This window comes from Anser brachyrhynchus (genome assembly GCF_964034855.1).
Source record: "Anser brachyrhynchus genome assembly, chromosome: 3".
Taxonomy (NCBI): domain Eukaryota; kingdom Metazoa; phylum Chordata; class Aves; order Anseriformes; family Anatidae; genus Anser; species Anser brachyrhynchus.
Genome location: NC_137696.1, coordinates 60723034 through 60746906, shown reverse-complemented (window position 1 = coordinate 60746906; position 23873 = coordinate 60723034). Strand labels below are relative to the sequence as shown.

The following is a 23873-nucleotide window of genomic DNA, read 5'->3' as shown; positions in this document are numbered from 1 at the left end:
TATGTCAGTAGAAAAAAAAAAGTAGATTTGCTTTTTATTGTCAGACATCTGTGTTCACAGGATATGCTGTCTGGCTAAATACCGCTGTTCAGTTGCTCCAGCATCTCACACAATCAGATTTTCAGGGGGACCCTAATGTAGTCCAAAAAGTGTAATTTTATTGATCATCTTGTATCAAATTCTTTCCCAGGAGCTAGATTATTTACGAAAACTGGTATTTCCTTATGGAACAAGTACCATTCAGACTACTAAAGCTCTGTTATCAGCCATTAACTCATTACTGAATCTCCAGTGATAACGTCAGTGAAGAACATCCTGTTTTTTCTTCACTTGCATTTTGGAAGTTCCCACTGTCAGTCAATTTAAATATTATAGAACGGAACGCACATAAGTATTGCTCAAGAAGTGCCAAAAATAATTCTGACTAGGAGATGTGACTAGAGCTGACGTGGAAATTAAGTTTTTAAGAGACTACTGAAATTCTTCAGTTTTGCAAATCCAGATTTACCAGTCTGCCTTTTTCTATTCAGTATGAATATCAGAAAAGTTAAAACTGCCAACACAATCAGTTTTGACTTACTGTATTTAGGCAAGCTAATTATTAGCTGTGACTATTGGAAAAATCATTCCATACCTAAAGCAGTACTATCATACCTTTAAGGAGATTTTAGCAGCGAACAAAATACTGAATTCCCACTGTAAGCACAAGTCACAGCCATCCCTTAACTATGGTGTTTTGGTCATTTCTACCGTGACTGCATAGCAACACTATTTTTCTAGTCTTTTCTGAGAGATGCTCTTCCTTCCCCTGCCCTTTGCTTTCCTCTCAGTGATTCCCTCGCGAAGTGAGAGTTGTACAATGTTAGAGTTGTGCATCCTGTGAGATAAGAGACTTAAGGCTTAACCTATTTTTGACCTTAGAACCAGGAAGGTCAGTGATGTGTAGGAGAAAACCCTCTTAATCAAGTGGAGAGTGTAAATAATTTAAAACCGTATCCTTCAGGTGCTAATGTAATCACTGCTAGAAGAAACAGCTCCTACACTTCCCGTTCCTTCTGGTCAGCCCCAGATATTCAACTGCAACGTAAGATTAGATCTCCTGAGTTATCTCTTTGCAAGAGATAACTCAGGAGATGTACTTACTGCTAGGCTGGGGATATATATATATTTTTGGTGAGAATTAAAAAGGGGAAGCAACAAAACAAAAAGGGGTGGGGGAAACATTGAGGAGACTTATGTGATAGGTCTTTGGTAGCCAGACACTACAGCCTGCCATGAAGTGTTTATTATGATCCTCAGCTGTAGTACCTGCTTCCTTTCAATAGCTGCCTTGTGGTGGCCACAAACACTGAATACTGCTGTGGACTAGGAAATTAGAGCCCAGGCAGAGTCATAGGGACTTGGTGTGAAGTTCTGCAACCCTAAATATCTGCAGAAAGGAAGAGATAGGAGAGAGAAAAAAAAAAAAAAAAAAGAAAAAGAATTGGGCTAAAGGATAAGTTATAATCAAGCTTCTTGATTTTTTTTTCGTTTTTCCTTTTTTTTGCTTTTTAAACTCTTTCCACCTTTAAATTACTCCTCTTGGCATGCAAGAAAAAAGGGTTAATAAAGTGCAACCTTTTATGACTTGATCAAAGAGATGGATCTTCTTTGCTCATGTCACTAAAATGTAGATGAATGACATAGTTGAACAGGTACACCAAGGATTTTAGATGGATGATGAGACTTATTTAACTTATAGTATTTTTAAAACTATGGGCAGGGACCAGATATTTCTGTTATGGGCAAAAAACCAAACCACAACAAAAATCTACACAACTTATACTTTCAGGCACTGAAAGCAGCAAGAAAGGCATACGATTCTCATAATAATTTAGAATTTCCTTTAGTTTTAAGCTGTGCTTCAAGTTTTATATATTTATATATATATATATATATAAAAACCCACATCAGAAAAACAAGACTGAAAACACCACTGAGTTCAGAAGGAATACTTACGCCCTGTACACCTCTTCCAGTGCTCTTGTCCCACTGTCAGCAGCTCTTTAACTCCATCATCCATTGCTTTGGTGAATCTACCCACTGCATCACATTTCTGTTCTCTATAGTATTTGGAAAAAAGCAAAAACAAAAAGCAGTTTAAACAGATGCATTATTCTCTAAACACAATACTGAAATATTTAGGAGTGTCAACTATGCTTTAAAAATCCTTTATTTAATTTAAATTTAAATTTATTTTGCATATGCAAATAAATTTAAATAAATTTAAAAATTTAAAAGAAGAAATAAATTCCACTGTCATTTCACTGAGGACAGAATTTCCATCGTTAGTTCCAGGCATTTTTCATTCTATTTTTCTCCTCCTCTCTTAAACATGTAGATCTGGACTGTCATTCTTACTTTTGATTCTTGCCTTAGAGACAAAACAAAACAAGCAAACAAATAACGCTCGTAGTTAGACATCCACCACAATGGGATCAAATAAGAGAGCAGCAAAATCCGATTTGAAGTGAATGCATCCCTAAAGCACTAAACACAAGCAGAAGCACCCCACGTTGACAGGAATAAAAATTACAGTAGTTCTTCTAGGGAAATATAAACTTAAGCATACATATTGTATTGACAATACTGCTGTCTTCAGTTGTGTCAGAGAGGAAAAAACATCAGTTACGCTCAAAACAGAATTCTTTATTTGCATGCGTCTTTTTACCCCTTTGTTTTCATACAGCTACCAAAACTTTTCCACTTAATGTAGCACTGAATACATAGCAATACTCCATGAAGTCTATAAAAGAAAACGAGACACATTTTGTAATTTTCAATGTGAATTATTCAAACTGCATCAGATCTTACAAGTGCTCTCAACCAAAGCCTGTACAAGACAGCTCCTACGAGACAGCTCCTTGGCCTCTTGCTCTCACAACAAGGCGACCCTAAGCAAATCCCCAGAGTTGGGGTCTCAGCAGCTCCGGCTGTGGCCCAATCTCCCAGAGCCCCACCTGCACCTCCTGCCCTCAGCTGCTGACTCTGCCTGAAGAGTCTACCTGCACAGAAACAAGCTGGACTTTCCAAGAAGCCCTTGTCTTACTCTAGTTTCCCCAGTAGCAAATCATTCTTTTAATGGTGTCATGATCAAAGGACTGCCAAAGTACTAGCAAAATCGTTTCGGTAAACAGCATCTTTTCATTCAAGAACTATTCAACACTGAAGAATTCTCACCTAAAAACTGTTGAACAAGTTGGCTTGTCCAGTTACAGAAGTTATGGCTTTCAAGACCATAAAAATAATATTTCATGTTTTATTCGAAGTTATCCTCTTTGGAAAGAGAACAAACCATTTGAGGACAGACACAAAATATGCCACAGCTGCACACCCAAATAGACTAAGAAATAACACAGGTGAATAAAGTGAAATTGTGCAGTTTCACAGAAAGAAAGGACATCTGACTGACCTCCAGCAAGGCCCTCAATGCAGCATGAAGATTTACATGCAGTCTTCTCTACTATCACTACTGTATCTACTTTGATTAGAACTAGTGAGATGCTTTAAGTGATCTTCCGGGAAACTAAGTAGACAGATCACTGCATCTTCCTTTCCCCAGCCTGGCACAACAGCAACAAAAACCCCTGCACAGAAAATACAAAGGTAAGGTGACGGAAAAAGAATGGCCAAAGAGTTTAAGATTATTACGAAACTGTACGCTGAAGCTCATGCATGAGCTTTTCTCTTTTCATGCTTAACACCACAGGTTTAGAAAAATTATTAAATGAGGGAGCCTGAACTAAAAAAAAAAAAAAAAATCAAGATGGAAAGAGCTTACTCCAAAATACTTCATGTTATACCAACAATGCTATAAAGCTGATTAGTTTCAAAGATTCAGCAAGCTGTTCTCACTGTATTATTTTCATTCTTGTTTTTCCAGAAGATGCCATCATTTTAAGTGATTACAGAAGCAGTCCTATTTTTGGGCTGACTTTGGGAAACATTGGCATGTTACAGTCACAATATTCTTTTCTTTGAAGTAAAAGAAACCATGAAGTTATCTTTTAAGCTAAGATACATTTAAGTACACTTTTCAAGTTTCTTTGGTTTTATGAATCAGGACCTCCTTACCCTTTAAAACTGGAGGTTCTCCTTTAACTATTCCTTTCTAATAAAAAAATGCTGATTAAGGTGTACAACCACCTCTTTGTTACTGTTAACAGCATAGGATCAGTGACAGAGCAGACTAGCCAAATGACAATACTGCTATACTCGTACTAATGTGTGTTCCTACGTGTGTTTCCCAATAGCACCCTGAGACGTTCCCAGGCTCTGGAAGGTGGTGTGCGTGTCCGTGGTGCCACAGCCACCCTGAAAGCAGGCAGGCAGGCCCCCAGCACCGCCCCAGGCTGCCCGCCCCAGCCTGGGAGCCAGAACCCTCTGGCAAGCATTCCATGTAGGCAGCCCGCCTGCCCTCGCCGCCTGGGGACTGTTTATCAGCACAGAGGCTGGTCGCGTTCCCCAGCACAGCTCACGTGCCAGCAGGCACAGGCTCTGGTGGAGTCACCCAGTTTGCAGTGGGGGTCTCCCAGGGAAACAGTAACAGGGCTGATGGGGTCAGGCCTAGAAGCAGTAAAGTGATGCCACTACATGAAGTCTGTCCTACTGGCAGCCTCACAGAAGTGATGGGCTTCTTGCCAGTGCTCAGATCAGTGTTCTCTCTCTCGGGTATATCAAGAGGAATTCAAGCCATTTATGTTCAGATACCTAAGGCGCAATTCAGTGTCAGGCACCCAAGCCCCGTGCATAAACAACAGAAAAAGCTGGCACACTAAATGAAGTTTTACAAGGATTTAACTTGTATGCCTATAGGTATACAATAGGTGCACTCTTCTGCACAAACTCCTCCCTCTGGTTCACCTCCTCAGCTTTTATACCACTGGGATAATTAAAGCACATCACTTGAGAAAAGCAGAAAAGTTTGAAATCATTGCTTTCAAAGTGGAAGTGACCTACAAACATCCATCCTTTTTATTAGTACACAACTGCCACAGCACAGCTATTGCATGTACCTTAAAAGGCACTGCACCACTTGGATGAAGTCCATGCTGGGCTGTTTCCATGTGAAGGCACGCTATTGTTTTGCTACTATAAACACTTCTAATTCTGTCCCAGTAGTTTTATCCATCATTTCAGACCCAAAATATTATCCAAGTTTGTGTTCCACAACAGCAAGGAAAGCGTGTCACGCATACTACATATCTACTAAGAAAAATGGTTAGGCCTGAAGGAGTGAAAGAGAGGCTGCAGAGTAAACCCAGTCTTCCATAAAGTATGAAACCCAAGGTCTACCACCGAGAGAACTACACATAAAAAGTGCACGTATGCTGTACATACACGTGTATGAAATATATATCCATTTACACTTCCAGGACAATATGCAAAAAATGTAGTAACTCATTTAAAATGAGTTTTGATCATTTAAATCATTCTTCGTTTGTAATTTGTTTCCTTGCATTCTAGCCATTAGAACGATACTGTGTGTATATTCTATGCAAGTAGTTTTTTGTTGTTGTTGCTTGTTTTTTAAACACAGGAATACTGTATTCCTTGATGGTTTACTGTTATCCTAAGCTACCTGACAGGTCTAGCACACTTCAGAACTGTTCACAGTTGAAGGATTAAAGAACAAAATATAGCCCCTCAGCAGTACAAAATATAATTCCATGGGATCTGTCAGTAATCCCTCATCAACTAGTTTTGCATAAATATTTTTAAGATCAGTATTCAGCCACTAAAGTCAAAGAGACATCACACGGAATGCCACGTTTTGGAGGGGTTTATAGGAAAATCTCATATGCAAGAAATTTTTCAGCTCTGCCTTCATAAACACCTTTTCAAATACAAGAATGCATGTGTGCATACTTACTATTTTAGTTTTATATTAAATCAGTATATATTGCCTATACAAACACATAATATCCATGAAAAAAAACAAAACTAAAACCAACCAAGCAACAGAAACAATCAAACAGCTTAAAAAAAAACAAAAAAACCCAACACCTTACATTTCTACCATGTCCAGGTCAGGAGCGTCTGGTTCCATTGTAGAAAAGATCATGACTCCTACAGTTTCATCTTTTTCTGCCTTCCGCTTTCCAGTTTTCCACTCCTTGAGGAAAGAAAAAATTAAAAATTGACCATCGCTGTTCATCAAACTTTAAGGACATGTGCTGAAGCAGTGAATGAAATCTCTTGGAGAACAGACCACCCATACATGAAAACATTTTAAATGAAAGTTTCAGTAGGGGCAACGTTTCTTAGAGTTACCCTCCCCCCTCCTTGTGCATTTTGTTTTCTGGATTCTGAGGGTAAACAGACCCTTTTTGTATATTACTGAAATACAGTTTAAGGACAATTATTTTCAGCTGTATGTGCATGTGATGGTGCTGGTATCAGAACCTACTGAAGATGATCACGAGACTATTATGCAATTGTCATACTAAGTTCTTAATGGGAACAGTCAAAAAGATAAAATATTCCAGATGTATCACATCTGTTCTGTTTACATCACTCCGTAAGTTAGACGCTAAGAACCACTGATTAACTAGCACAATTATACAACTCTCCACTGGCCATCCAAACAGCACTTCATTAGGACTGCAATTGTTATGTTATTAAACCTTTACTTAACAGAATAATCATGTTTGGAATTGACTTCAGGAGGTCTGTAGTTCAAACTCCTACTCAAAAAGGATTAGGTGTGACCTGAGGGCTTTATCCAGTCTGGTCTTAAAAACCTCCAAGGATCATTTACTTTTTGAGTAGAATGTCTGTGTATTTAGTATAATTATTTTGTGGAGAAAAGAACAGAATTTTCCTGTTTATTTCCTCATCAGTAGATAGCCAAATTATTAATGGAGCTGCATCTCAATCTCAAAGAAACTATTACTTACTGAAGGTGAAAATACTAAATCCCTCAAAAAAACCAAACCCATAAAGAAATGAAGGGAGGAGGCAGGGAGGAAATCAAAAGGGCTTCTTTTATCAGATAAGACTGCAGCATAATCCTATTACCACCGATTCCATTTAAAACTGTTTGGGATTTTTTTGTTTGTTTTTAAGTATAATACAGGATCCGACATCCCAGTTCTGCTCTGAAATAGCTTCTGTTAGCAAAGCAGTACCAGTCAGAGGACTGCAGTAATTAGTAAGCCTGACAGAGATGCATTAGGGAAAACAGCCAAAAGATCTCTTATATATGTTTCCTTTCTGCTGGAGGACACAAACTGTTCTTAAAGACTGGCAGCAAAGCTACTTTCAAGAGCACATCTGTTAGAATGGCATAGAGCATTTCAGACAAGTAACTTTATGCCTGATTTTCATCAGTCAGCTAAATACACCAAGCCCAGCAGCAGTTTACAGATCTTCACTACTGCCCACAGGGGGGCAGACAAACGAGGCAGCTACAAAGCCAAATTCTTATTTCAAAGAGGGAATGGTAGTGGGGGGGGAAACAGATCCTCAATCCCAGTCTTTCCTACCTTTTCATCTCGGAAATTGAGAAATTGCTGGAAAACTTCACTTTCTGAGACAACAGGATGGCGACACATCCTTGTCATCCAAGCTTGCAGTCTCTCCATGCGCATTTTGATAAATTCTTCTTCAAAGCGCCCTGTAATTGTTACATTTCCACTTTAGCAACCCTGGCTTGTCTTTTTTTTTATATTCACAGACATACACACACATTTAGTGCATATATATATATATATCTATACACACAGATCCTGTAATTTATCTAGTGAGTTATTAAATGGATGCAGAACTTACACGAAGTAAGTTCTTGACTTGCATTATGCTGACAAATCAGAAGAACCTTAGAGTGCAGTATATTGATTATAGCCTGGGAACTGCTCCTTTTAAAGATAGTCAGGAAACACTAAAGGAACATAATCCTCACCCACGGTTCAAATAGCTTTTAGGAAAAAAAGATTAATAAACTTGCGGATGGAAAAATTAGATAGTCAAATGACTCAAGAGAGAAGCTAGGCACAAACTCAGAATGAAGGCATTTTTCTGTCAGTCTTAAAAATTCTTGGTCAATGTCAGTTTCATAACAGTTAGAGAAAAAGGAACTAACCACCTCTCAAGACATCGCAGTCCAATTTTAAACAACAGATTTTAAAAGATGATACCTCCCACAAACATAATTCTATCTATTACCTCTTAATTTACCATGAATGTTTGAAAGTAATTTGAAAAATTGCAATAAACCATATGTACAAACTGGTTAGAGTACATATATGTAATACTCAGTAACTAATTGTTTTGTCAGTTATTTTTGATTAACTAGTGATAAAATCTATTTTTTAAGCCAGTAGTGCTTCAGCACTGTGTATTTACAAGAACCTTTTAGTTTAACACAAATTGGTTAAGAGAGAATGTCTTAAGAGAATCATTTCTAATTAAAAAAAAAGCACCGTATCAGCCTTCTAGAGCATAGAGTGAGTAAGACATATTTGAAAGGAAGGAGAGATTCCTCCAGCACACCAACTCTTCTGATTTCCATAGCAGCACAGATGACAAAACTTGAATGCATGTACTTTCAATGTAATTCTACTGTATAGTTACTATGGCAGCAGCTCTATGAGGGTGTTTTTTTTTTCCAATTGCAAATATGGAAACTGGCATGACTAGCAAGTAAAGAACACCATTAGTGAAAAATGAAGTATAGGTACATTTCCTGAAAATTAACAAGAAAGAAAAAATCAAGTACTATGTAAGAGAAACTATATAACCCACACTCATACCTTGTTCCACCCTTCAACTATACTGAAATAGCAGCATTTCTTTAAGTAATATTTGGAAGTTTTGTGCTAGTCATTAAGCCAGCAAAATCATGATTCTAAGCAATGACAGTCAGAGTCTCACAGTGCTAAGACTAGTGGACAAAAAGAGACATTTCTAGACAGTCTTCGGAAAGAACCCTCCTCAACAGTGTGAAAGATAAAACACCATTTTTCAGTGTTTCCTGTAACATTTCAAAAAGAAATGAGACAAGTTATCCTCTCCCACAGACTCCAAAAGACAGAAAGCCACAGACAAAGTTTAGTCAAGATGCCAAACTCCTGAGTCTTAAGATAATTACAATGAAATCTACAGACCCCATCAGGTCTTCTGGTTTCCTTTTAGTCCACATGCACAAGTTGGTCTAACAATATTGGTGAATTCTAAACACGAGGCTAACAAAGGGGAGGAAAGGAAGTCACTTCCTCACTTTTCAGTTTCCTCGGCATTTATCCCAGCATTTGCATCAATGCTTATCTTTCTTCAAACACGACAGAGATGCTGCATTTTTTATGCTCACAGCTACATGGTTGGCTACATGCCCTCCGTCATACGTTTGGTTTTAGCTGGTTGTCCTAAAGGCTTTATAAAAATCCTACTACTAAACACACCAGTGGAAACATGCAGAAGTAATGCATTTTCCTCCTATACAGGTACCCATTTGTTTCTTCACAAACACCCACACCCCCTTGTAGAAAGATGGGCTAGAGACCACTGAAAATGCACAGGCATTAGCATATTCAATTGCAATGACTGAATTCGTGAGCATTTAAGTTGTCCAATCCCACTTTCCTTGAACTAAGAACAACAGACCTCCACAGGCTTCAGAGAATGATGCCCATCCAGCTTGAGCAAAAACTGGAGCACAGTATTATACAAATAAAAGATGCTTTCTAAAACAACTGCAAAAAATCAATCAATAGGAGGAACAGCTGCAACATTTTATTTATAAGCAAAGAACAATTTGTAGGAGGATGCTCCCTTTCCTCAGGGAGCTTTGCTTTAAAGGTCCTACAACACAGCACCTTTGCAATCAAATGGAAAAGAAAAGCAGCACCAAAAATCTCAAAATCATTCCTCCAGAAAAAACTGCAAATACAGAACATAAATAGTTATCCCTTCTCTCCAATAAATATTCTCTTCTGTAATAAGGATTTTTTTTAGACCCACCGTTTGTTTTTAAATCAGTGGCCTAGTTTTAAATAATTTAAAATTAAATTATTGAAATAATAAACCTGAGTTTTAGTAGTGGTGTTTCGTTAGCAAAAGTTTTTTTTTTTTTTAATATCTTCTTTAAACAGGGAAAAAAGCAAACAGTAAGAAATAATTGAACCTTGAACAAAAGTTATCTCCTGATTTCTCTTCCACAGCTGGGAAACATTTACCTGTTACTTGCTTATCTGGAAGAGATGGAATTGGAATGGCTAATCCAAATTTAACCAGGAGACGCTCATACAACCAGTCAAAGTGCTTGTATCTGTGGTTGACAGACCGATTAGTGTTCTGTAAAAGAAAGACAGCTCTGAATTTTGACAGGCATCAATAGAGAGTGACATGAAACAAGTGTGACTGGAACAGTAAATATATGGAATATAAATAAAATTTGATTTACAGCCTTGAATCTATAGCTACAGAAGAACTTGAAATGCTAGAAAATAAAACAACTCCCTGGTGGGAAACTTGTGAAAACTACCACTTACAACCCTGCTACCAACTCACATGAACTGTATTATATGTAGAAATGACCCATATTTGTGAGAGAGATGGTCCTGTTTTAGATACACTTACAGTGCAGGTCAGCTGATACTCAATGTAGCTCTTGAGACCATACATTTTAGAACCTTTTTTGGGATCTGCCACGACACAGTCAAATGTAGAGGTAGGATAAACCCACATTGGGCCATAATCACCAATCTGCAAGAAATTGCAAATATTATTGTGTTTCATTCAACATATCACCTTGTACCAGCTGCAAACAAGGAAAACAATACTTTCAGTATGAATTATGAGTATTTTGAAAACAGAGTTCCTAACTCTCTTCATTTAAAAATTTCCATTGATTTCAGTGAGAACCTGAGAGTCAGGAAAGTGACGTTTCTTGCAGCCGAAGCTAATTCACCACAGTTGTGTTCATGTTCTCTGTATTTTGCAATTTTTCCCAAATAGTAAAGGAGCAGTGAATTGTAGGAATTGCTACTTCAACCACATTTCACTATCATAGCATATATCTAGAACAGTCTGTTTATTAGATCAGAAGATGACCTGGCCATCATGCCAGAATATTGCAAACCTTTTTGAATGCAGTTCTACTGTATTTGACAACTATCTAAAAAGCTGATAGGCGGTGTAATACATCTGTTCTGCACCCTTCACCTCAAAAAGGCTTATTTTCACAACCACAATTAACGCAGGTAAGAAGAATTTTAAAAAATATCAGCATACTTAGAAGAAAGGAGTTAGGACTTGACCCTAATGAAACCCCTCAGTGGTACTCTGAAGTGTTGTCTATGTGACATTAAAATGCTTAAATAGTGTACAGTTTCATGATGATGGTTGTATTTCTAGTTACGGGTTAAGCACCCATTTCATCTAACCCAGATACATACAACTAGCCTAAGCCTAACAGTCAACATGGGGAAGAATGGAAGGGTGGGGAGAAATAAAAAAAAAAAAGGAAGGAAAAAAAAAACAAAAAGCAACCACCACTTCCCTTCACATCCCTCTTCAACCTCTTCCCCTCCCCCCCAAAAAATAAAAAAATAATAAAAAAAACAACAATTAACCCACCAAACAAGAGCCACACACACACAACTTACAATTATGGGAATCTTCTCTTTCGGTTTTGCTAGCTGTTTAGCCAACAGATACTGTTCCATTCCAGGTTTTGCAAATCCAGGAAATCTAACGAAAACAAAGTGGTAAGTTTACTGCGCATTCCCTTTTGATATGTACAGAATTCCCAACCACTAAGAATAAAGCTTAGCATTTCTCAAGAATAGAAAAGAACTATAACATGGTTTATCAACTATTTGCCCTGAAAAAGTAGAACAGTTTGAGCTACTAACTGCCAGCTTTTATCTACAGAATGCAGCCCACTTCTTGAAGGGCAGAAGTAGCTACTTGTGCTCTGCAGCCCATCAGAGCAAATGTAATAGTAGAACATGAAGCAGCATTTGCCACTTTGTTCACTGCAGCCCAGTCTGCAAGAGTACACACAAGCACATGTGCCCATGTGCACACGCACACCTTCTTGCTGTTTCAGACAATGAGAATTCAATCATCCGAAAGAACAACACATTTTAGATTTAACAAGTATTTCTAAACACGAGTTAAATAATTAGAAATAAACCCACAAAACCCACCAGTGTCCTTAAAGTCTGTGTAAAAAGCTGTAAAAAGCTTTACAAAAAGCAAACAGTGGTTCTTTTTTAATTAAGAAGATACTTAGCCCTTGAAGTACTGCCTACCTACTGTTTGCTTGCAGAAACACTGGAAGTATGACTTACTTTACAGACAAATAAAGCTCTCGAAGTGTGTTTATGCTGGTCATACTAAATGAGTTTGCAACAAGTAGATGTCACAATGATGGAGAGGTACTCTTGCAAAACTGCACAAAACATCCACTGATCAACAAGATCAACAATCTCTGCATGACCAGTCATTAATTTTAGTTATGTACCTGTGGAGACCATCGTTGTAAAACCGTTTTCTGTTCTGCTTTCATTCATTTAAAGATTACCACACAGTAACTTCTCAGAGTAACAGTAATTTTAGAATAAACATACATTAAGTTGTGACATGAAATAATGCATAACCCAGACCAAGCTTCATGCTACTGTAAGATTTTATCTACATTTGCCAATCTAAAAATAAAATCAATCTTCCTATGGCTTAAGAATCAACCTGGGCTGATACTCACAAGACAGCAGAACAACTACCCACTCCTAGCAACACTAATTGCTCAATAATTCTGGAGCAGCATGCCTGATTAGTCTTGCTGTATGCACACGCCATCCATCACCTTTCATTTTCACTAAGCACATATAGTGCTAAAGATAATTAAAAATTTAAAGAACAGTGGGTCCAGAAATTCAGCACTTGTAAAAGCATCATTTGCCTGTGTAACATTTCCAAAAATAGGTTGTCATGTAATTTCAGGCTTTCATGAATGTGCATTCTCTGATCACAAAGAGTCAGTGCTGAATCCACCTCCATTTTTACCCCAAAACTAATACGTACATTGCATATTTCAAGAAGGTTTAATAGGAATACATTTATACAACTCTACAAATTCCAATTCTCTTCACTAAATACACATTCGTCCTGCATTTTCCATTACTTGTTAAGTGGTAACTTCATAGCAGCTGCACGAGAGTTTCCACGCTGAGAACCCCCAGCCTCTGACGACTCAGTCTCCTTGTAACCAAGATAAGATGGTGAAGATGATTTTGGGTCATCCCAGTCATCATCCCAATCATCGTCATCAGCAGCTGCTAAAGTAGGGGAAGAAAAAAGTTAAATGTTTTCTCTTCATAAAGCAGAAGCAGCCTTCTCAGCACTTATACATGATCAACAATATAATAATACTGAAGAGCTAGTTGAACTTCGTATTTTTTGATTCTTCTTCCGTTATCATCCCCACCAAATACATCCTGCAAAACACTACACTAGAAATCCATTGGGATGTGAGGGAGGGGGAGGAGGAAGGCAGACGTTAAAGAGAGATGCTGGTGTGTTAAAAATAAATAAATAAATAAATAAAATCACGGGTCTTCCATATTCATATACTCCAGGTTAGTGTTCCCCAGTTCTGAGTTCTCCTCTTAATTTAGGTCTTTACTACAAAAAAAGTGAGGAGCCTTCTGAAAGGCTAGATACTTCCTAAAAATCAAGGACTTGGAGACTTCTCCTTCATAGGCCTGAGGGTACAAATTCAAGGGCGTTTAAGTTCCAGTTAAACAACATGCCTGAGAATAGATCATTTGTGCACAAGACTTTGGCTTGCCAGATTTCCATACAGGTTTGAGGCATTTGTTATTGTGGATCTGATTTTTTTTAAACTAAATTAATTTAAACAATATTAAAGGAAAAGCATTATTTTCGTATTCAGTTTATCCATTTGGTAAATTTGCTACCAGGAAAGTATTCCCACATCTACTGTCCACCTACTCTAATTTATTAAAAAATAAGAGCATTATTAGCACACCTGGTCCTTGATATGCCTGTGGATGACCAAATGCTCCTGCTGTATCCCAGTTATTTGAAACACTGTTCCTCTGGCCAGCTGCACTTTCAGGTTTCGTTGCCCAGCCATCACCAGAGTTTCCATTATCCCAGTTCCCAGACTTCCCAACATTCCAGCTTGACCAAGGATCACTGGCATTGTTTGCCTACATTGTTTAAACAGAAGACAAAGGTAAGGAAGGAATTGCTGAAGAAGTGAGTAAAGACCACTTACTTTCTCCCTGAAGTCCTTGATCTCCTGCTGATAAGACTGTGGGCTTGAATTTAGCATTTCACGCTTGTTTGGTTCAGTAGCTGCAGACAAATCTTATGTTCCCAGCTACACAGCTCTTAAATGCAGCTAGCACCTGGAAGAACCGATCAGCTCTCCAGCAATAGGATGCTAGTACATGGCAGTAAGTTTTACATCTCCTTAGGGAACTTAAGCCACTTGTTCCAACAGTGTTAAGAAGCACTCTTACCCATGGGTAATTATTTTACACCAAAACCAGAAGTACAATGCACACGAACTCTTAAGTACATAAAACCACAGACTAGTTAGCACGCTTGAACCAAAATGTCAGAAGTCAAGGATTAGTATTTTATTGAATGTTTATTTTATCAAAAGCAAATTAGTAGCTTTACTAAAAGCAAATCATCCACACCATCACTACTGGCATATCAGCTATGGCCAGCAACTCGCTCTGTTTCCTTGTCAGAGCTTAAGTCATTTGCAGCAAAGATGAGGGAAGGAAACAAAAACCTATCATGAAACAGTCTGACATCTCCGTGTAGACCTACTCCCTCAGCATAAGCTTCTGGTGAAGGTAATCGCATGCCCTTCTACTGATGTTGCTGTGGAGGTGGAAACCTCAGGGAAAGAGCGTACAACAGACGTGTCTCTAACTACTGCATTGATTTCTCAGGCTTACCTATCAGCAAACTGGATTAATAGCTTAGCATCCTGCTCTGCAAACTCATTTTAACACCATACTTTGAAAAAGCATCGACTAGCTAAATACAGTCTCTGCACTGTGTTTGGAGCAGACTAGGTGGCAGAAATAGGAAAAAAACCACAACCAAAAACAACCAAAAAACAACCAACAACAAAAACCCCACAAACCAAATCAAAACCCCCACACACAAAGCGTAGGAGGAAGGAGGAGGAGAAGGGGAAGGAAAGAAAACAAAGCCTACAAAGCTTGTCTTGTTCAGCAGAGGGAGGAACTGTGTTTTGTAAGAGAGGAAAAAAAAAGAAATCTCAAAGCCTACAAAATCCAGTGCATTGTCTGTATCATGAAGCAGCACATCAAAGAAGGTATGCCTAATATAAATTAATTGCTTTAACAACTTATGTGAATCTGTAACATTGACACAAAGCTTAGAGCATTTGCCAGAAGATTTAATAAGACTCCCACTAAAAGCCAACTTATTCTCCCTAAATCTTGCAGAAGCGTTAAATGCTTGTTTCTTACTAAAAAAGAAGATGCAGCTATTCCACATTCCATTTTTCTTCACTGAAATTTTCAATTCTTATTTCAGCTTACCAGTAAGTCCATTTTTCTGCAAATTTCTGAGTAAGAACTGGTGTGTTACACAAGTTTGAAACATTCTCTGATAAGCAACAAGAGCAAAAAAAAATTGTTCGTGCAACAAACAAATGCTCAGGAGGTAAACGTTACAAGTTTTTCCAGGTATTCAATCCATTAAAAAAATGCACATACACAAAACTTAAACAGCTGCACCTGTGACTTTCTTGTTTATACTTCTTAATGCTACCAAATGTCAAAGCTGCTGTTATAGTAAGAACACCACACTTTACCCACCACTCAGAAAAACAAACACTCTTTTCTATCACACACAGCTCTAGTTATGCTGATCCATTAGTTTTCAATAGTTCTTTGAGGTAATCCTTAGGAATGTGAGCTCTTGCTTTAGGTTCCCCTAAAACAAAGCCTCCTGCCACCAAGATTTGAAAGACACTACCAAACCCGTAAGGCTTGATAATGCTTTGGACCTATGTTGTTGATATCGCACAGCACGTGCTCTTCAGGCACAGAGTCCTCAGAAACTGGAAATCAAGGCCAATACTTCAAGATGAGGGAAAATTATCATTCAGAAGATTCAAGAGAAATAAACAAACTAGGCAGCAGTGGGTATCTAGGAACTGACAGAGAGCTATTGGACAGCTTCTACACTTTTATTTTATATACTCTACAATTTTATTTTATTTTTTAATGAAACTGATGCAAGAACATAGGCACGTTACTCCCTAGGAGACTAGTGGAGCTATATAGTTGAGGTCTACCTAATTCTTGGATAGCTGACACACAGCGCTACTCTCAGCAATCACAAACAAGTTGCTGGTAGCTTACAGGGTACCAGCCTGCTCATCCTATAATGCTCACCTCATACAAGGTTACATAGTGAAAAAAATACATGCCATCAGAGTTCATCATCTTTGATGAAGAAAGACACACATGCTGGAGCTCAACCACATCGAAAAGTGTTCCTACTCTAACATAACTTAGAGCATCTAGAAAAGAGTAGTTTACATAATATTCATTCGCATACACTTCTGCAATATATGTTGTGCTGATCACTGGCAAATGAAAGCCCAGAAGTGGGATGATTGCCAAGAGGCTGAGTAAAGTTTTCCTCTTCTCTGTAGTTCATGTGAAATCTGGTACATGAGTGGGTGGCAGCGAAACCTTAAGATCAGCTGCAAAACAAGGGGGAGGCAATAATATTGAGTACAGCACTGAAGAATGACTGTCAGAACTGATCATCATCACTGAACTTGCAGACAGTTGCTGATATACATTAAATGCTATACAGCAAGAGGAAGTAGATTACTTCAATGACTCTTTGAGATGTTTTACATCTGTGCCTATATGGAAGAACTACTCAAATCAGAGTTTTACCTCTGAGGTGTCTGAGGAAGCTCAGGGGTAAGCTCTTTCTCCTGGGCACATCATGCCCAGGCTATAAAAGGTGTGGAATATGATGTTCTCACTCAGCTTCTTTCAGCTGAAGGGCCCACAGTTCTTTCAAAGGCACGGGGGAAGAGGGTGAGAGATGGGTTAGGAATATGTACATAGACAATATGTCCCAAGGAGCATTTACAGGTCTCCTTTCATGTTTCATCAAATGTTTGCCCAGATACAGACATGCTGTGGACACTTCTAAGTGGAAGCCAAAAATCAGTAAATGTGGAGAAGGGTTAAGCAATCCAAAAGCCTCCTATCCTCAAAGTCCCCCACAACACCATGGAGGCCCATGCAAAGACACAGCGTTTATTAAAGGGGTAATCTCTGCTCCATTCAGCAGTTCTGCAGATCTCAGCAGCTGACAAATTCCATAAGAGAAACCATTTCTGCGGCTTAGCTCCGGTTGAATAAACCTTAATTAAGCCAGCAAGTATTTTATAAGTGATTAAATTACAAGTTCTCACCTTTCAGTTTTCCATAACTGAAATTGATAATCTTTTGATCTTTCTTTAGTCAGCACAGAAAAGAGGAAAAGTCCTTTCAAGAAACTATTTAGTCAATAGAAGTTGACAGAGCACACCTAACATCCAAGTACATAAAGCAATCTCAATGCAAATGCGCAAAAGGGAAATGCCACACCATGCACAGTTAAGAAAGTAATCAACCTTCAAATGAAATGTTACATCTCTGCTCCTCAAGGTAACATCAAACAAGTAAACGGATTAAATTCAAGGATAAACTCCTTAAAGGCAGCCAGTTTTCCCTGGTGTATACTACTACTGCCTTGCTTGGCTCACTCCTACTGCTCTAGGAGAAAAACTAGAACAAAAAAGCTATTTGGGGAAAAGACAATAGAGGCAACACATTGCTAAATATGTTAAGAGTCTTCCTTCAAGTGCAGATTCAAATTCACTTTAGAACCAGATCGTTACTGCTGGGGGATGGAGGGGAGAAGTCTAGTGTGTTTTTAAAGATCTAATTATAGTTGAATGAGGAAAAGAATTCCACCACAACAGGAAAATCCTCAGCTTGGAGATGGAAAGTCAGTATCTTCAACAAGTGAATCATGAATGAAACAAGAAGTGATATCTTCGCTATCGTCCAGTTTTACAGCTGTCTCCATGCACACAACTAAGGCAAAGTGTTCGGCATATTCAGACATTATTAACCTCAAGTTCTTTGGATAACAGCGCCTCTGAACAGATACGTACAAAGAGTAAACAGACAGTCACCTTAAAAAAAGTCAACCTTCTTTCTTCAAGAAGGAACTTGAAGGCTGAAAAGCCTGCTCTGCAGCCATCACCCAGCTGCGTTCACTAGCTATATTTACCATGGAGCAAGCGTGCACATGAACAGATACTGAAGTGGCTGTCATGCCCACGATGTTTTATGTCCAGGATTACTTCCTGGTAAATCATTACCTTGGCATTGTGGGCACCTCTTTTAACTCCTGAAGGAAGACCCTCTTTTCTACTGCACCATTTGAACACGTTTTCTCCTTAAAGAAATCCTCTAGGAAAAACGAAAAGTGGGAACAGGCTTGCCTAAGGGACAACCAACCTTTTGGACTCGCATACAGGAACATTCCTGCTGATAAACACAGGAGAGGACCTCCAGACGCAGCTGACAAGGCAGCAGCAATGCTGTCCAAAGAACGTATTTGTTCCTCAGCTGCTCCTGTCATCGTTACTTCCTTCCAGAGCAAACCATTACCCAGCATCCCGGCTTTCAGCCCCCACCTCCACTTTCCCAAAAAGCAGTCCCTGTAAAGGAGTTGGACTTTGCCTGCTCGCATGTTATACGTAGCCAAGGCCCACCCACAGGACACTCCTTGCATTCAGGTGGAAGAACTGGGTTACTACCATAGCACGAAGAGCAAAGCAGTTCGTTTTTTGTTATTTTCCCAATTCCAATCCCATTTCTTTATCTGTGAAGTTATTCACTGACAAAGTAGCCTAGAAGCTGCTTCACGGTGGATTTCCATCTATTAACTTCTGATTTAACTCAAAAAAAACATGTTTGTGACAGAGCACGGACTTTATAGGATACATCATTTAGACTCGAGAGAGGAAAAAACAGCAAAAACCACCCCACACCTCAGTGATCGGGTGAGGCAAGGGAAAAAGCACGTCTATTGTCACCCTCACTGCTTAGAGGAAGTCATTTTTTTTTCCCCTCTCAAGTCTGCTTAGCTTCAACTTTGTCACTAAAAATCCCATATGTGTTTATTCAGTGAGGTTCTCTCAAGCTTCTGTTTTTGTTATCCACACAGGAATATGTAAACGGCAACCAAGTCACCTCCATATTCTTGTCTTCTCTCGACTTCATTTCAGCCCCTAATGGCTTCTTCTCAATACACAGGTGAGGAATTTCAGACAGTTTTTCAAACAGCAGTCACAGCAAAGCCAGAAACAGAAGAAAAACTCCCTGTTCCTCCTTGATGTTCTCAAGACATCCAAAGGTCAGGCTACAAAGATTAAGCAAGGCTTTATCTCTATTTATTTATTTATTTATTTATTTAGGTAACAGAAAACATGGGTTTCCCGTGTTGTCCTTTCTGGAGGAGGAAAGTTGAAGAGTGTGACTAGCCAAGACTTTTCAGATTATCACTCTCAATTACAAATGCTACAGATATCACCTTAAAAGTAAAAAACATTTAACGAGCAAGAAGAAACTTAAAAATCAGAAACAGTATACTGCTGGAACCACACACGCCACAAGGCTAGCTCACAAAACAAGAAATCAAACGAAAACAAGTCTACGAGAGAGCATGCAAACACTAAATTGTGAGAAGATTATTTCAGGAACATTCAGATTTTGCTTGATGGTATGGGTGCGTGATGAAGATGAAGAGTGATCTATAGTTTAACAACGTGCTGCCTGAGCCTTTATTCCACTGGGAAACTCAAAAAAGACAGCTCTGTAATTTGGACAGGTATAACCACTGCCTTATTTTGGACAGTTATTTTTTAGTACATGAATGCATTTCATTCCAAGGCAAGCAAGCCAGTGTTTCCAGTGTTTTATGGAAGTCATAAGCTGCCTGGTGTTTTTGCTAAAAAGAGTTGGTCACAAATTCCTGATACAAGTCTGAGTGCAGTATTGTGACTTAGACGTTGGGAAAAAAGCGTTGATTTCAAACTACACGTAGCAATGAAGGATGTTGTAGTGTCATCATCTGTAACAGGAACTGGAAGTTACTAATCATGAAAACCAGCAAACTAGCATAAAACACCGGGTATTTTTGTGGCTTACCAATAGTTCTAACCCACTAGCTTTGCTTGTGCTTCTTTAGACATCTTTTACACTAAACCCTTCAAGAGATGATTAATGTAAAGTTACCTCTGTGTGCGCTTAAAAACTTGCAAAAATACACATTTACACAGAGTCAAGGTTTTTTATTTAGGGAAGCATGTTTCCAAAGTCCATCAAAAATTACAACTGCAACTTCCATGGTGATCCTACCTGCATATGTTATAAGATATTTTAGCATACTGGTTTAACAAGACAGACTGGACTCAACCGAACATGAGTGAGTCACACGTTTCCCACAATACTTGTACCTCACTGCACACACGTAGCAATATCAGAAAATGGAAACGCTCTCACAGGAACGCAGTAACATGTGTGTCAGTTTCCACAGCAGCAGAATCATGCACTCCTAGTAAGAACACTATAATTCTATTTATTTTCTTAACTCGTAATATCTAGTGCTTTTCATAGCAGTTCTGGGCAGGCATGGTATACAAATTAATGACTACACCTTGCATTATGCTGCAACAATTGGAAAAGATATGAAGTACAACTATGGGAATAGCTTTCTCAGTGTCCTCCATATGCATGTTCAACAACGTATGTCCTACACATCTCGTAACTTAAGAGTTGCCTCAGTTCCTGCGCACCAAACTAGATGGTTTTTTACTATTGCTGATTCATCCTGCCCATACAGAAGTCCCACAGTATTCTGAAGGGAAAGAATCTTCTACACTTGAGAGAGTCCATATATTTTTGTACTCTTCAACTGGGAGAGAAACCATCCCAAGTGATTTCACTTCCCAGTGGATAAGACAAGATGAACAAGAGGTTTCTGTTAATTGCTTCCTGTACCTACTCCTGGGCCCTTGTTGGTCAGCCTACAACATATCTTAAGACATACTACATGTGGGTTCACCAAGGTCACTCTGGAATTAACTGACAAATCTGCAATTCACAAAAAAGCTAACTTGCAGAATACATATTTTACCAAGAACTAAAAGAGCTGTACAGTCATCTTTATACAGAAGTGGACTTGGCAGTGATCAGGAAATCAACGTCAAGAAAAGGGAACAAACTCCTCTACAAACGCAACTTATGGTTAGTTACAAGGACAACTTTTATATCTTAAGTACTGTGAAGCCACATCTACAGCTCTTACATATATAGCTGGTGATCCACTTCCACACCGAAACTGATAGGCAGTATTGGGCCCGAAGCCCGATGGGCTTCGGGACCCAGGGTGCCCTGAGCTAGAGGACCGGGACGGTGGGGATGACAAACTCCCAACCGACCCTGAACGTGTGCGGGATTTGCTACTCCACCTGGATCCCTACAAGTCCATGGGTCTGGATGGGATTCATCCCCGGGTGCTGAAAGAGCTGGCGGACATCATCGCGGAACCTCTCTCAATTATTTTTCAACGATCCTGGGAATTTGGAGAGGTCCCGGTAGACTGGAAGCTGGCAAATGTTGTGCCGATTTACAAGAAGGGTCAGAAAGAAGACCCTAGCAATTACAGGCCTGTCAGTCTCACGTCAGTGCCTGGTAAAATCATGGAGAAGATGGTTCTCAAACTTATTGAGGCTCACCTGGGGGACAAAGCAGTCATTGGTCCCAGCCAGCATGGGTCTGTGAAGGGCAGGTCCTGCCTAACTAACCTGATTTCCTTTTATGATAAGATCACCCGTATGACGGACCAAGGGAAACCAGCTGATGTGATTTTTTTGGACTTCAGCAAGGCTTTTGACACGGTTTCCCATAGGATCCTACTGGACAAAATGTCCACCATACAGCTAAATAAAAACATCATACGATGGGTGAGCAATTGGCTAACGGGCAGGGCCCAAAGGGTTATGGTAAATGGGGCTGCGTCAGGCTGGCGGGCGGTCACCAGTGGGGTCCCTCAAGGCTCCATTTTAGGGCCGGTACTTTTCAATATTTTTATAAACGATCTGGATGTAGGAATAGAAGGTATTTTGAGCAAGTTTGCTGATGACACCAAACTTGGAGGAGTTGTGGACTCGAATGAGGGTGGAATGGCCTTGCAGAGGGATCTGGATAGGTTGGAGAGCTGGGCGATCACTAACCGCATGAAGTTCAATAAGAGCAAGTGCCGGGTCCTGCACCTGGGACGGGGAAACCCTGGCTGCACATACAGACTGGGCGATGAGACGCTAGAGAGCAGCCTAGAAGAGAGGGATCTGGGGGTCGTGGTAGACAGCAAGTTGAATATGAGCCAGCAGTGTGCCCTGGCGGCCAGGAGGGCCAACCGTGTCCTGGGGTGCATCAAGCACGGCATCGCTAGTAGGTCAAGGGAGGTGATTGTCCCGCTCTACTCTGCGCTGGTGCGGCCTCACCTCGAGTACTGTGTGCAGTTCTGGGCACCACAGTATAAAAAGGACATGAAACTGTTGGAGAGTGTACAGAGGAGGGCTACGAAGATGGTGAAAGGCCTGGAGGGGAAGACGTACGAGGAACGGCTGAGGTCACTGGGCCTGTTCAGCCTGGAGAAGAGGAGGCTGAGGGGAGACCTCATCACAGTCTACAACTTCCTCGTAAGGGGGTGTCGAGAGGCAGGAGACCTTTTCTCCATTAACACCAGTGACAGGACCCGCGGGAACGGGGTTAAGCTGAGGCAGGGGAAATTTAGGCTCGACATCAGGAGGGGGTTCTTCACAGAGAGGGTGGTTGCACACTGGAACAGGCTCCCCAGGGAAGTGGTCACTGCACCGAGCCTGTCTGAATTTAAGAAGAGATTGGACTGTGCACTTAGTCACATGGTCTGAACTTTTGGGTAGACCTGTGCGGTGTCAAGAGTTGGACTTGATGATCCTTAAGGGTCCCTTCCAACTCAGGATATTCTATGATTCTATGATTCCACTTTAACTTCATTTATGCATTTTTAATACTGATTTTTGATTCTTCAGAGGGAGAAAAAAAGACTTGATGTTAAGCCGTAAGGAGGAGGGAGTAGAAACCATACATGCTAAAATATAGTATGTTGAAGTCTTTAGCACTTCTGTGTTCAAACATGCAACACAGGCTGCAGGTAGCAGGACTACATTGTGACTAACTGTACATACAGTTTGTTTACATACCACTAGTGAGACTACTGCTCAGACAAAAAAGGCTTAGCTTCATAAAAAGGAGAACTAGTTTGGGCCAACGTAATTGTAATTTAGTCAGATATACACCATTTAAAAATGGCAAGCTTCCCTTTGGTCACAACTTTTAAAACATGTTAATTTAAATAAATGAAAAAACACCACAAGTTGTGGTTCAGAATGGAGAAAGATCGTCACTGTTAAAATAGCAGTTTCTGAACCCGGAACATGTGCAAAATAAATGCAAGTGCATCTATCTCAAGAAGCAATATTCTTGATCTCTCAAGTGCAGATTCCCAAACACACACACACAAAAAAAACCAGAAGAGACTACTCAGAAGGAATTTTAGATTAATGCTTGTATTTCCATACATAATTTAAGTACCAACACTCTAAATACAACCAAGCTAGCTTCTTAGTCAATTGCAATAGGAAATACTATTAAACAAAAGTGCCTAAAAGGATCTCTGTT

At 39.5% G+C, this 23873-nt stretch overlaps 1 protein-coding gene across 2 annotated transcripts in view; it reads right to left on the bottom strand.

The window, feature by feature from the left end:
* The window catches only part of SNX9 (sorting nexin 9), a 62976-nt gene that overhangs the window by 14101 nt on the left and 25002 nt on the right, over positions 1-23873 (bottom strand). Inside the window, exons 5-12 of one of the 2 annotated variants that reach the window (XM_080587034.1) lie at positions 14036-14219; positions 13169-13322; positions 11646-11730; positions 10618-10743; positions 10215-10332; positions 7527-7657; positions 6051-6154; positions 1999-2102 (exon numbers count right to left, since the gene is read on the bottom strand). In XM_080587034.1, coding sequence (XP_080443160.1) covers positions 1999-2102; positions 6051-6154; positions 7527-7657; positions 10215-10332; positions 10618-10743; positions 11646-11730; positions 13169-13322; positions 14036-14219 — 1006 coding nt within the window. The remainder of the gene's footprint in view (positions 1-1998; positions 2103-6050; positions 6155-7526; positions 7658-10214; positions 10333-10617; positions 10744-11645; positions 11731-13168; positions 13323-14035; positions 14220-23873) is intronic. The other variant, XM_080587035.1, reaches the window with a different exon arrangement.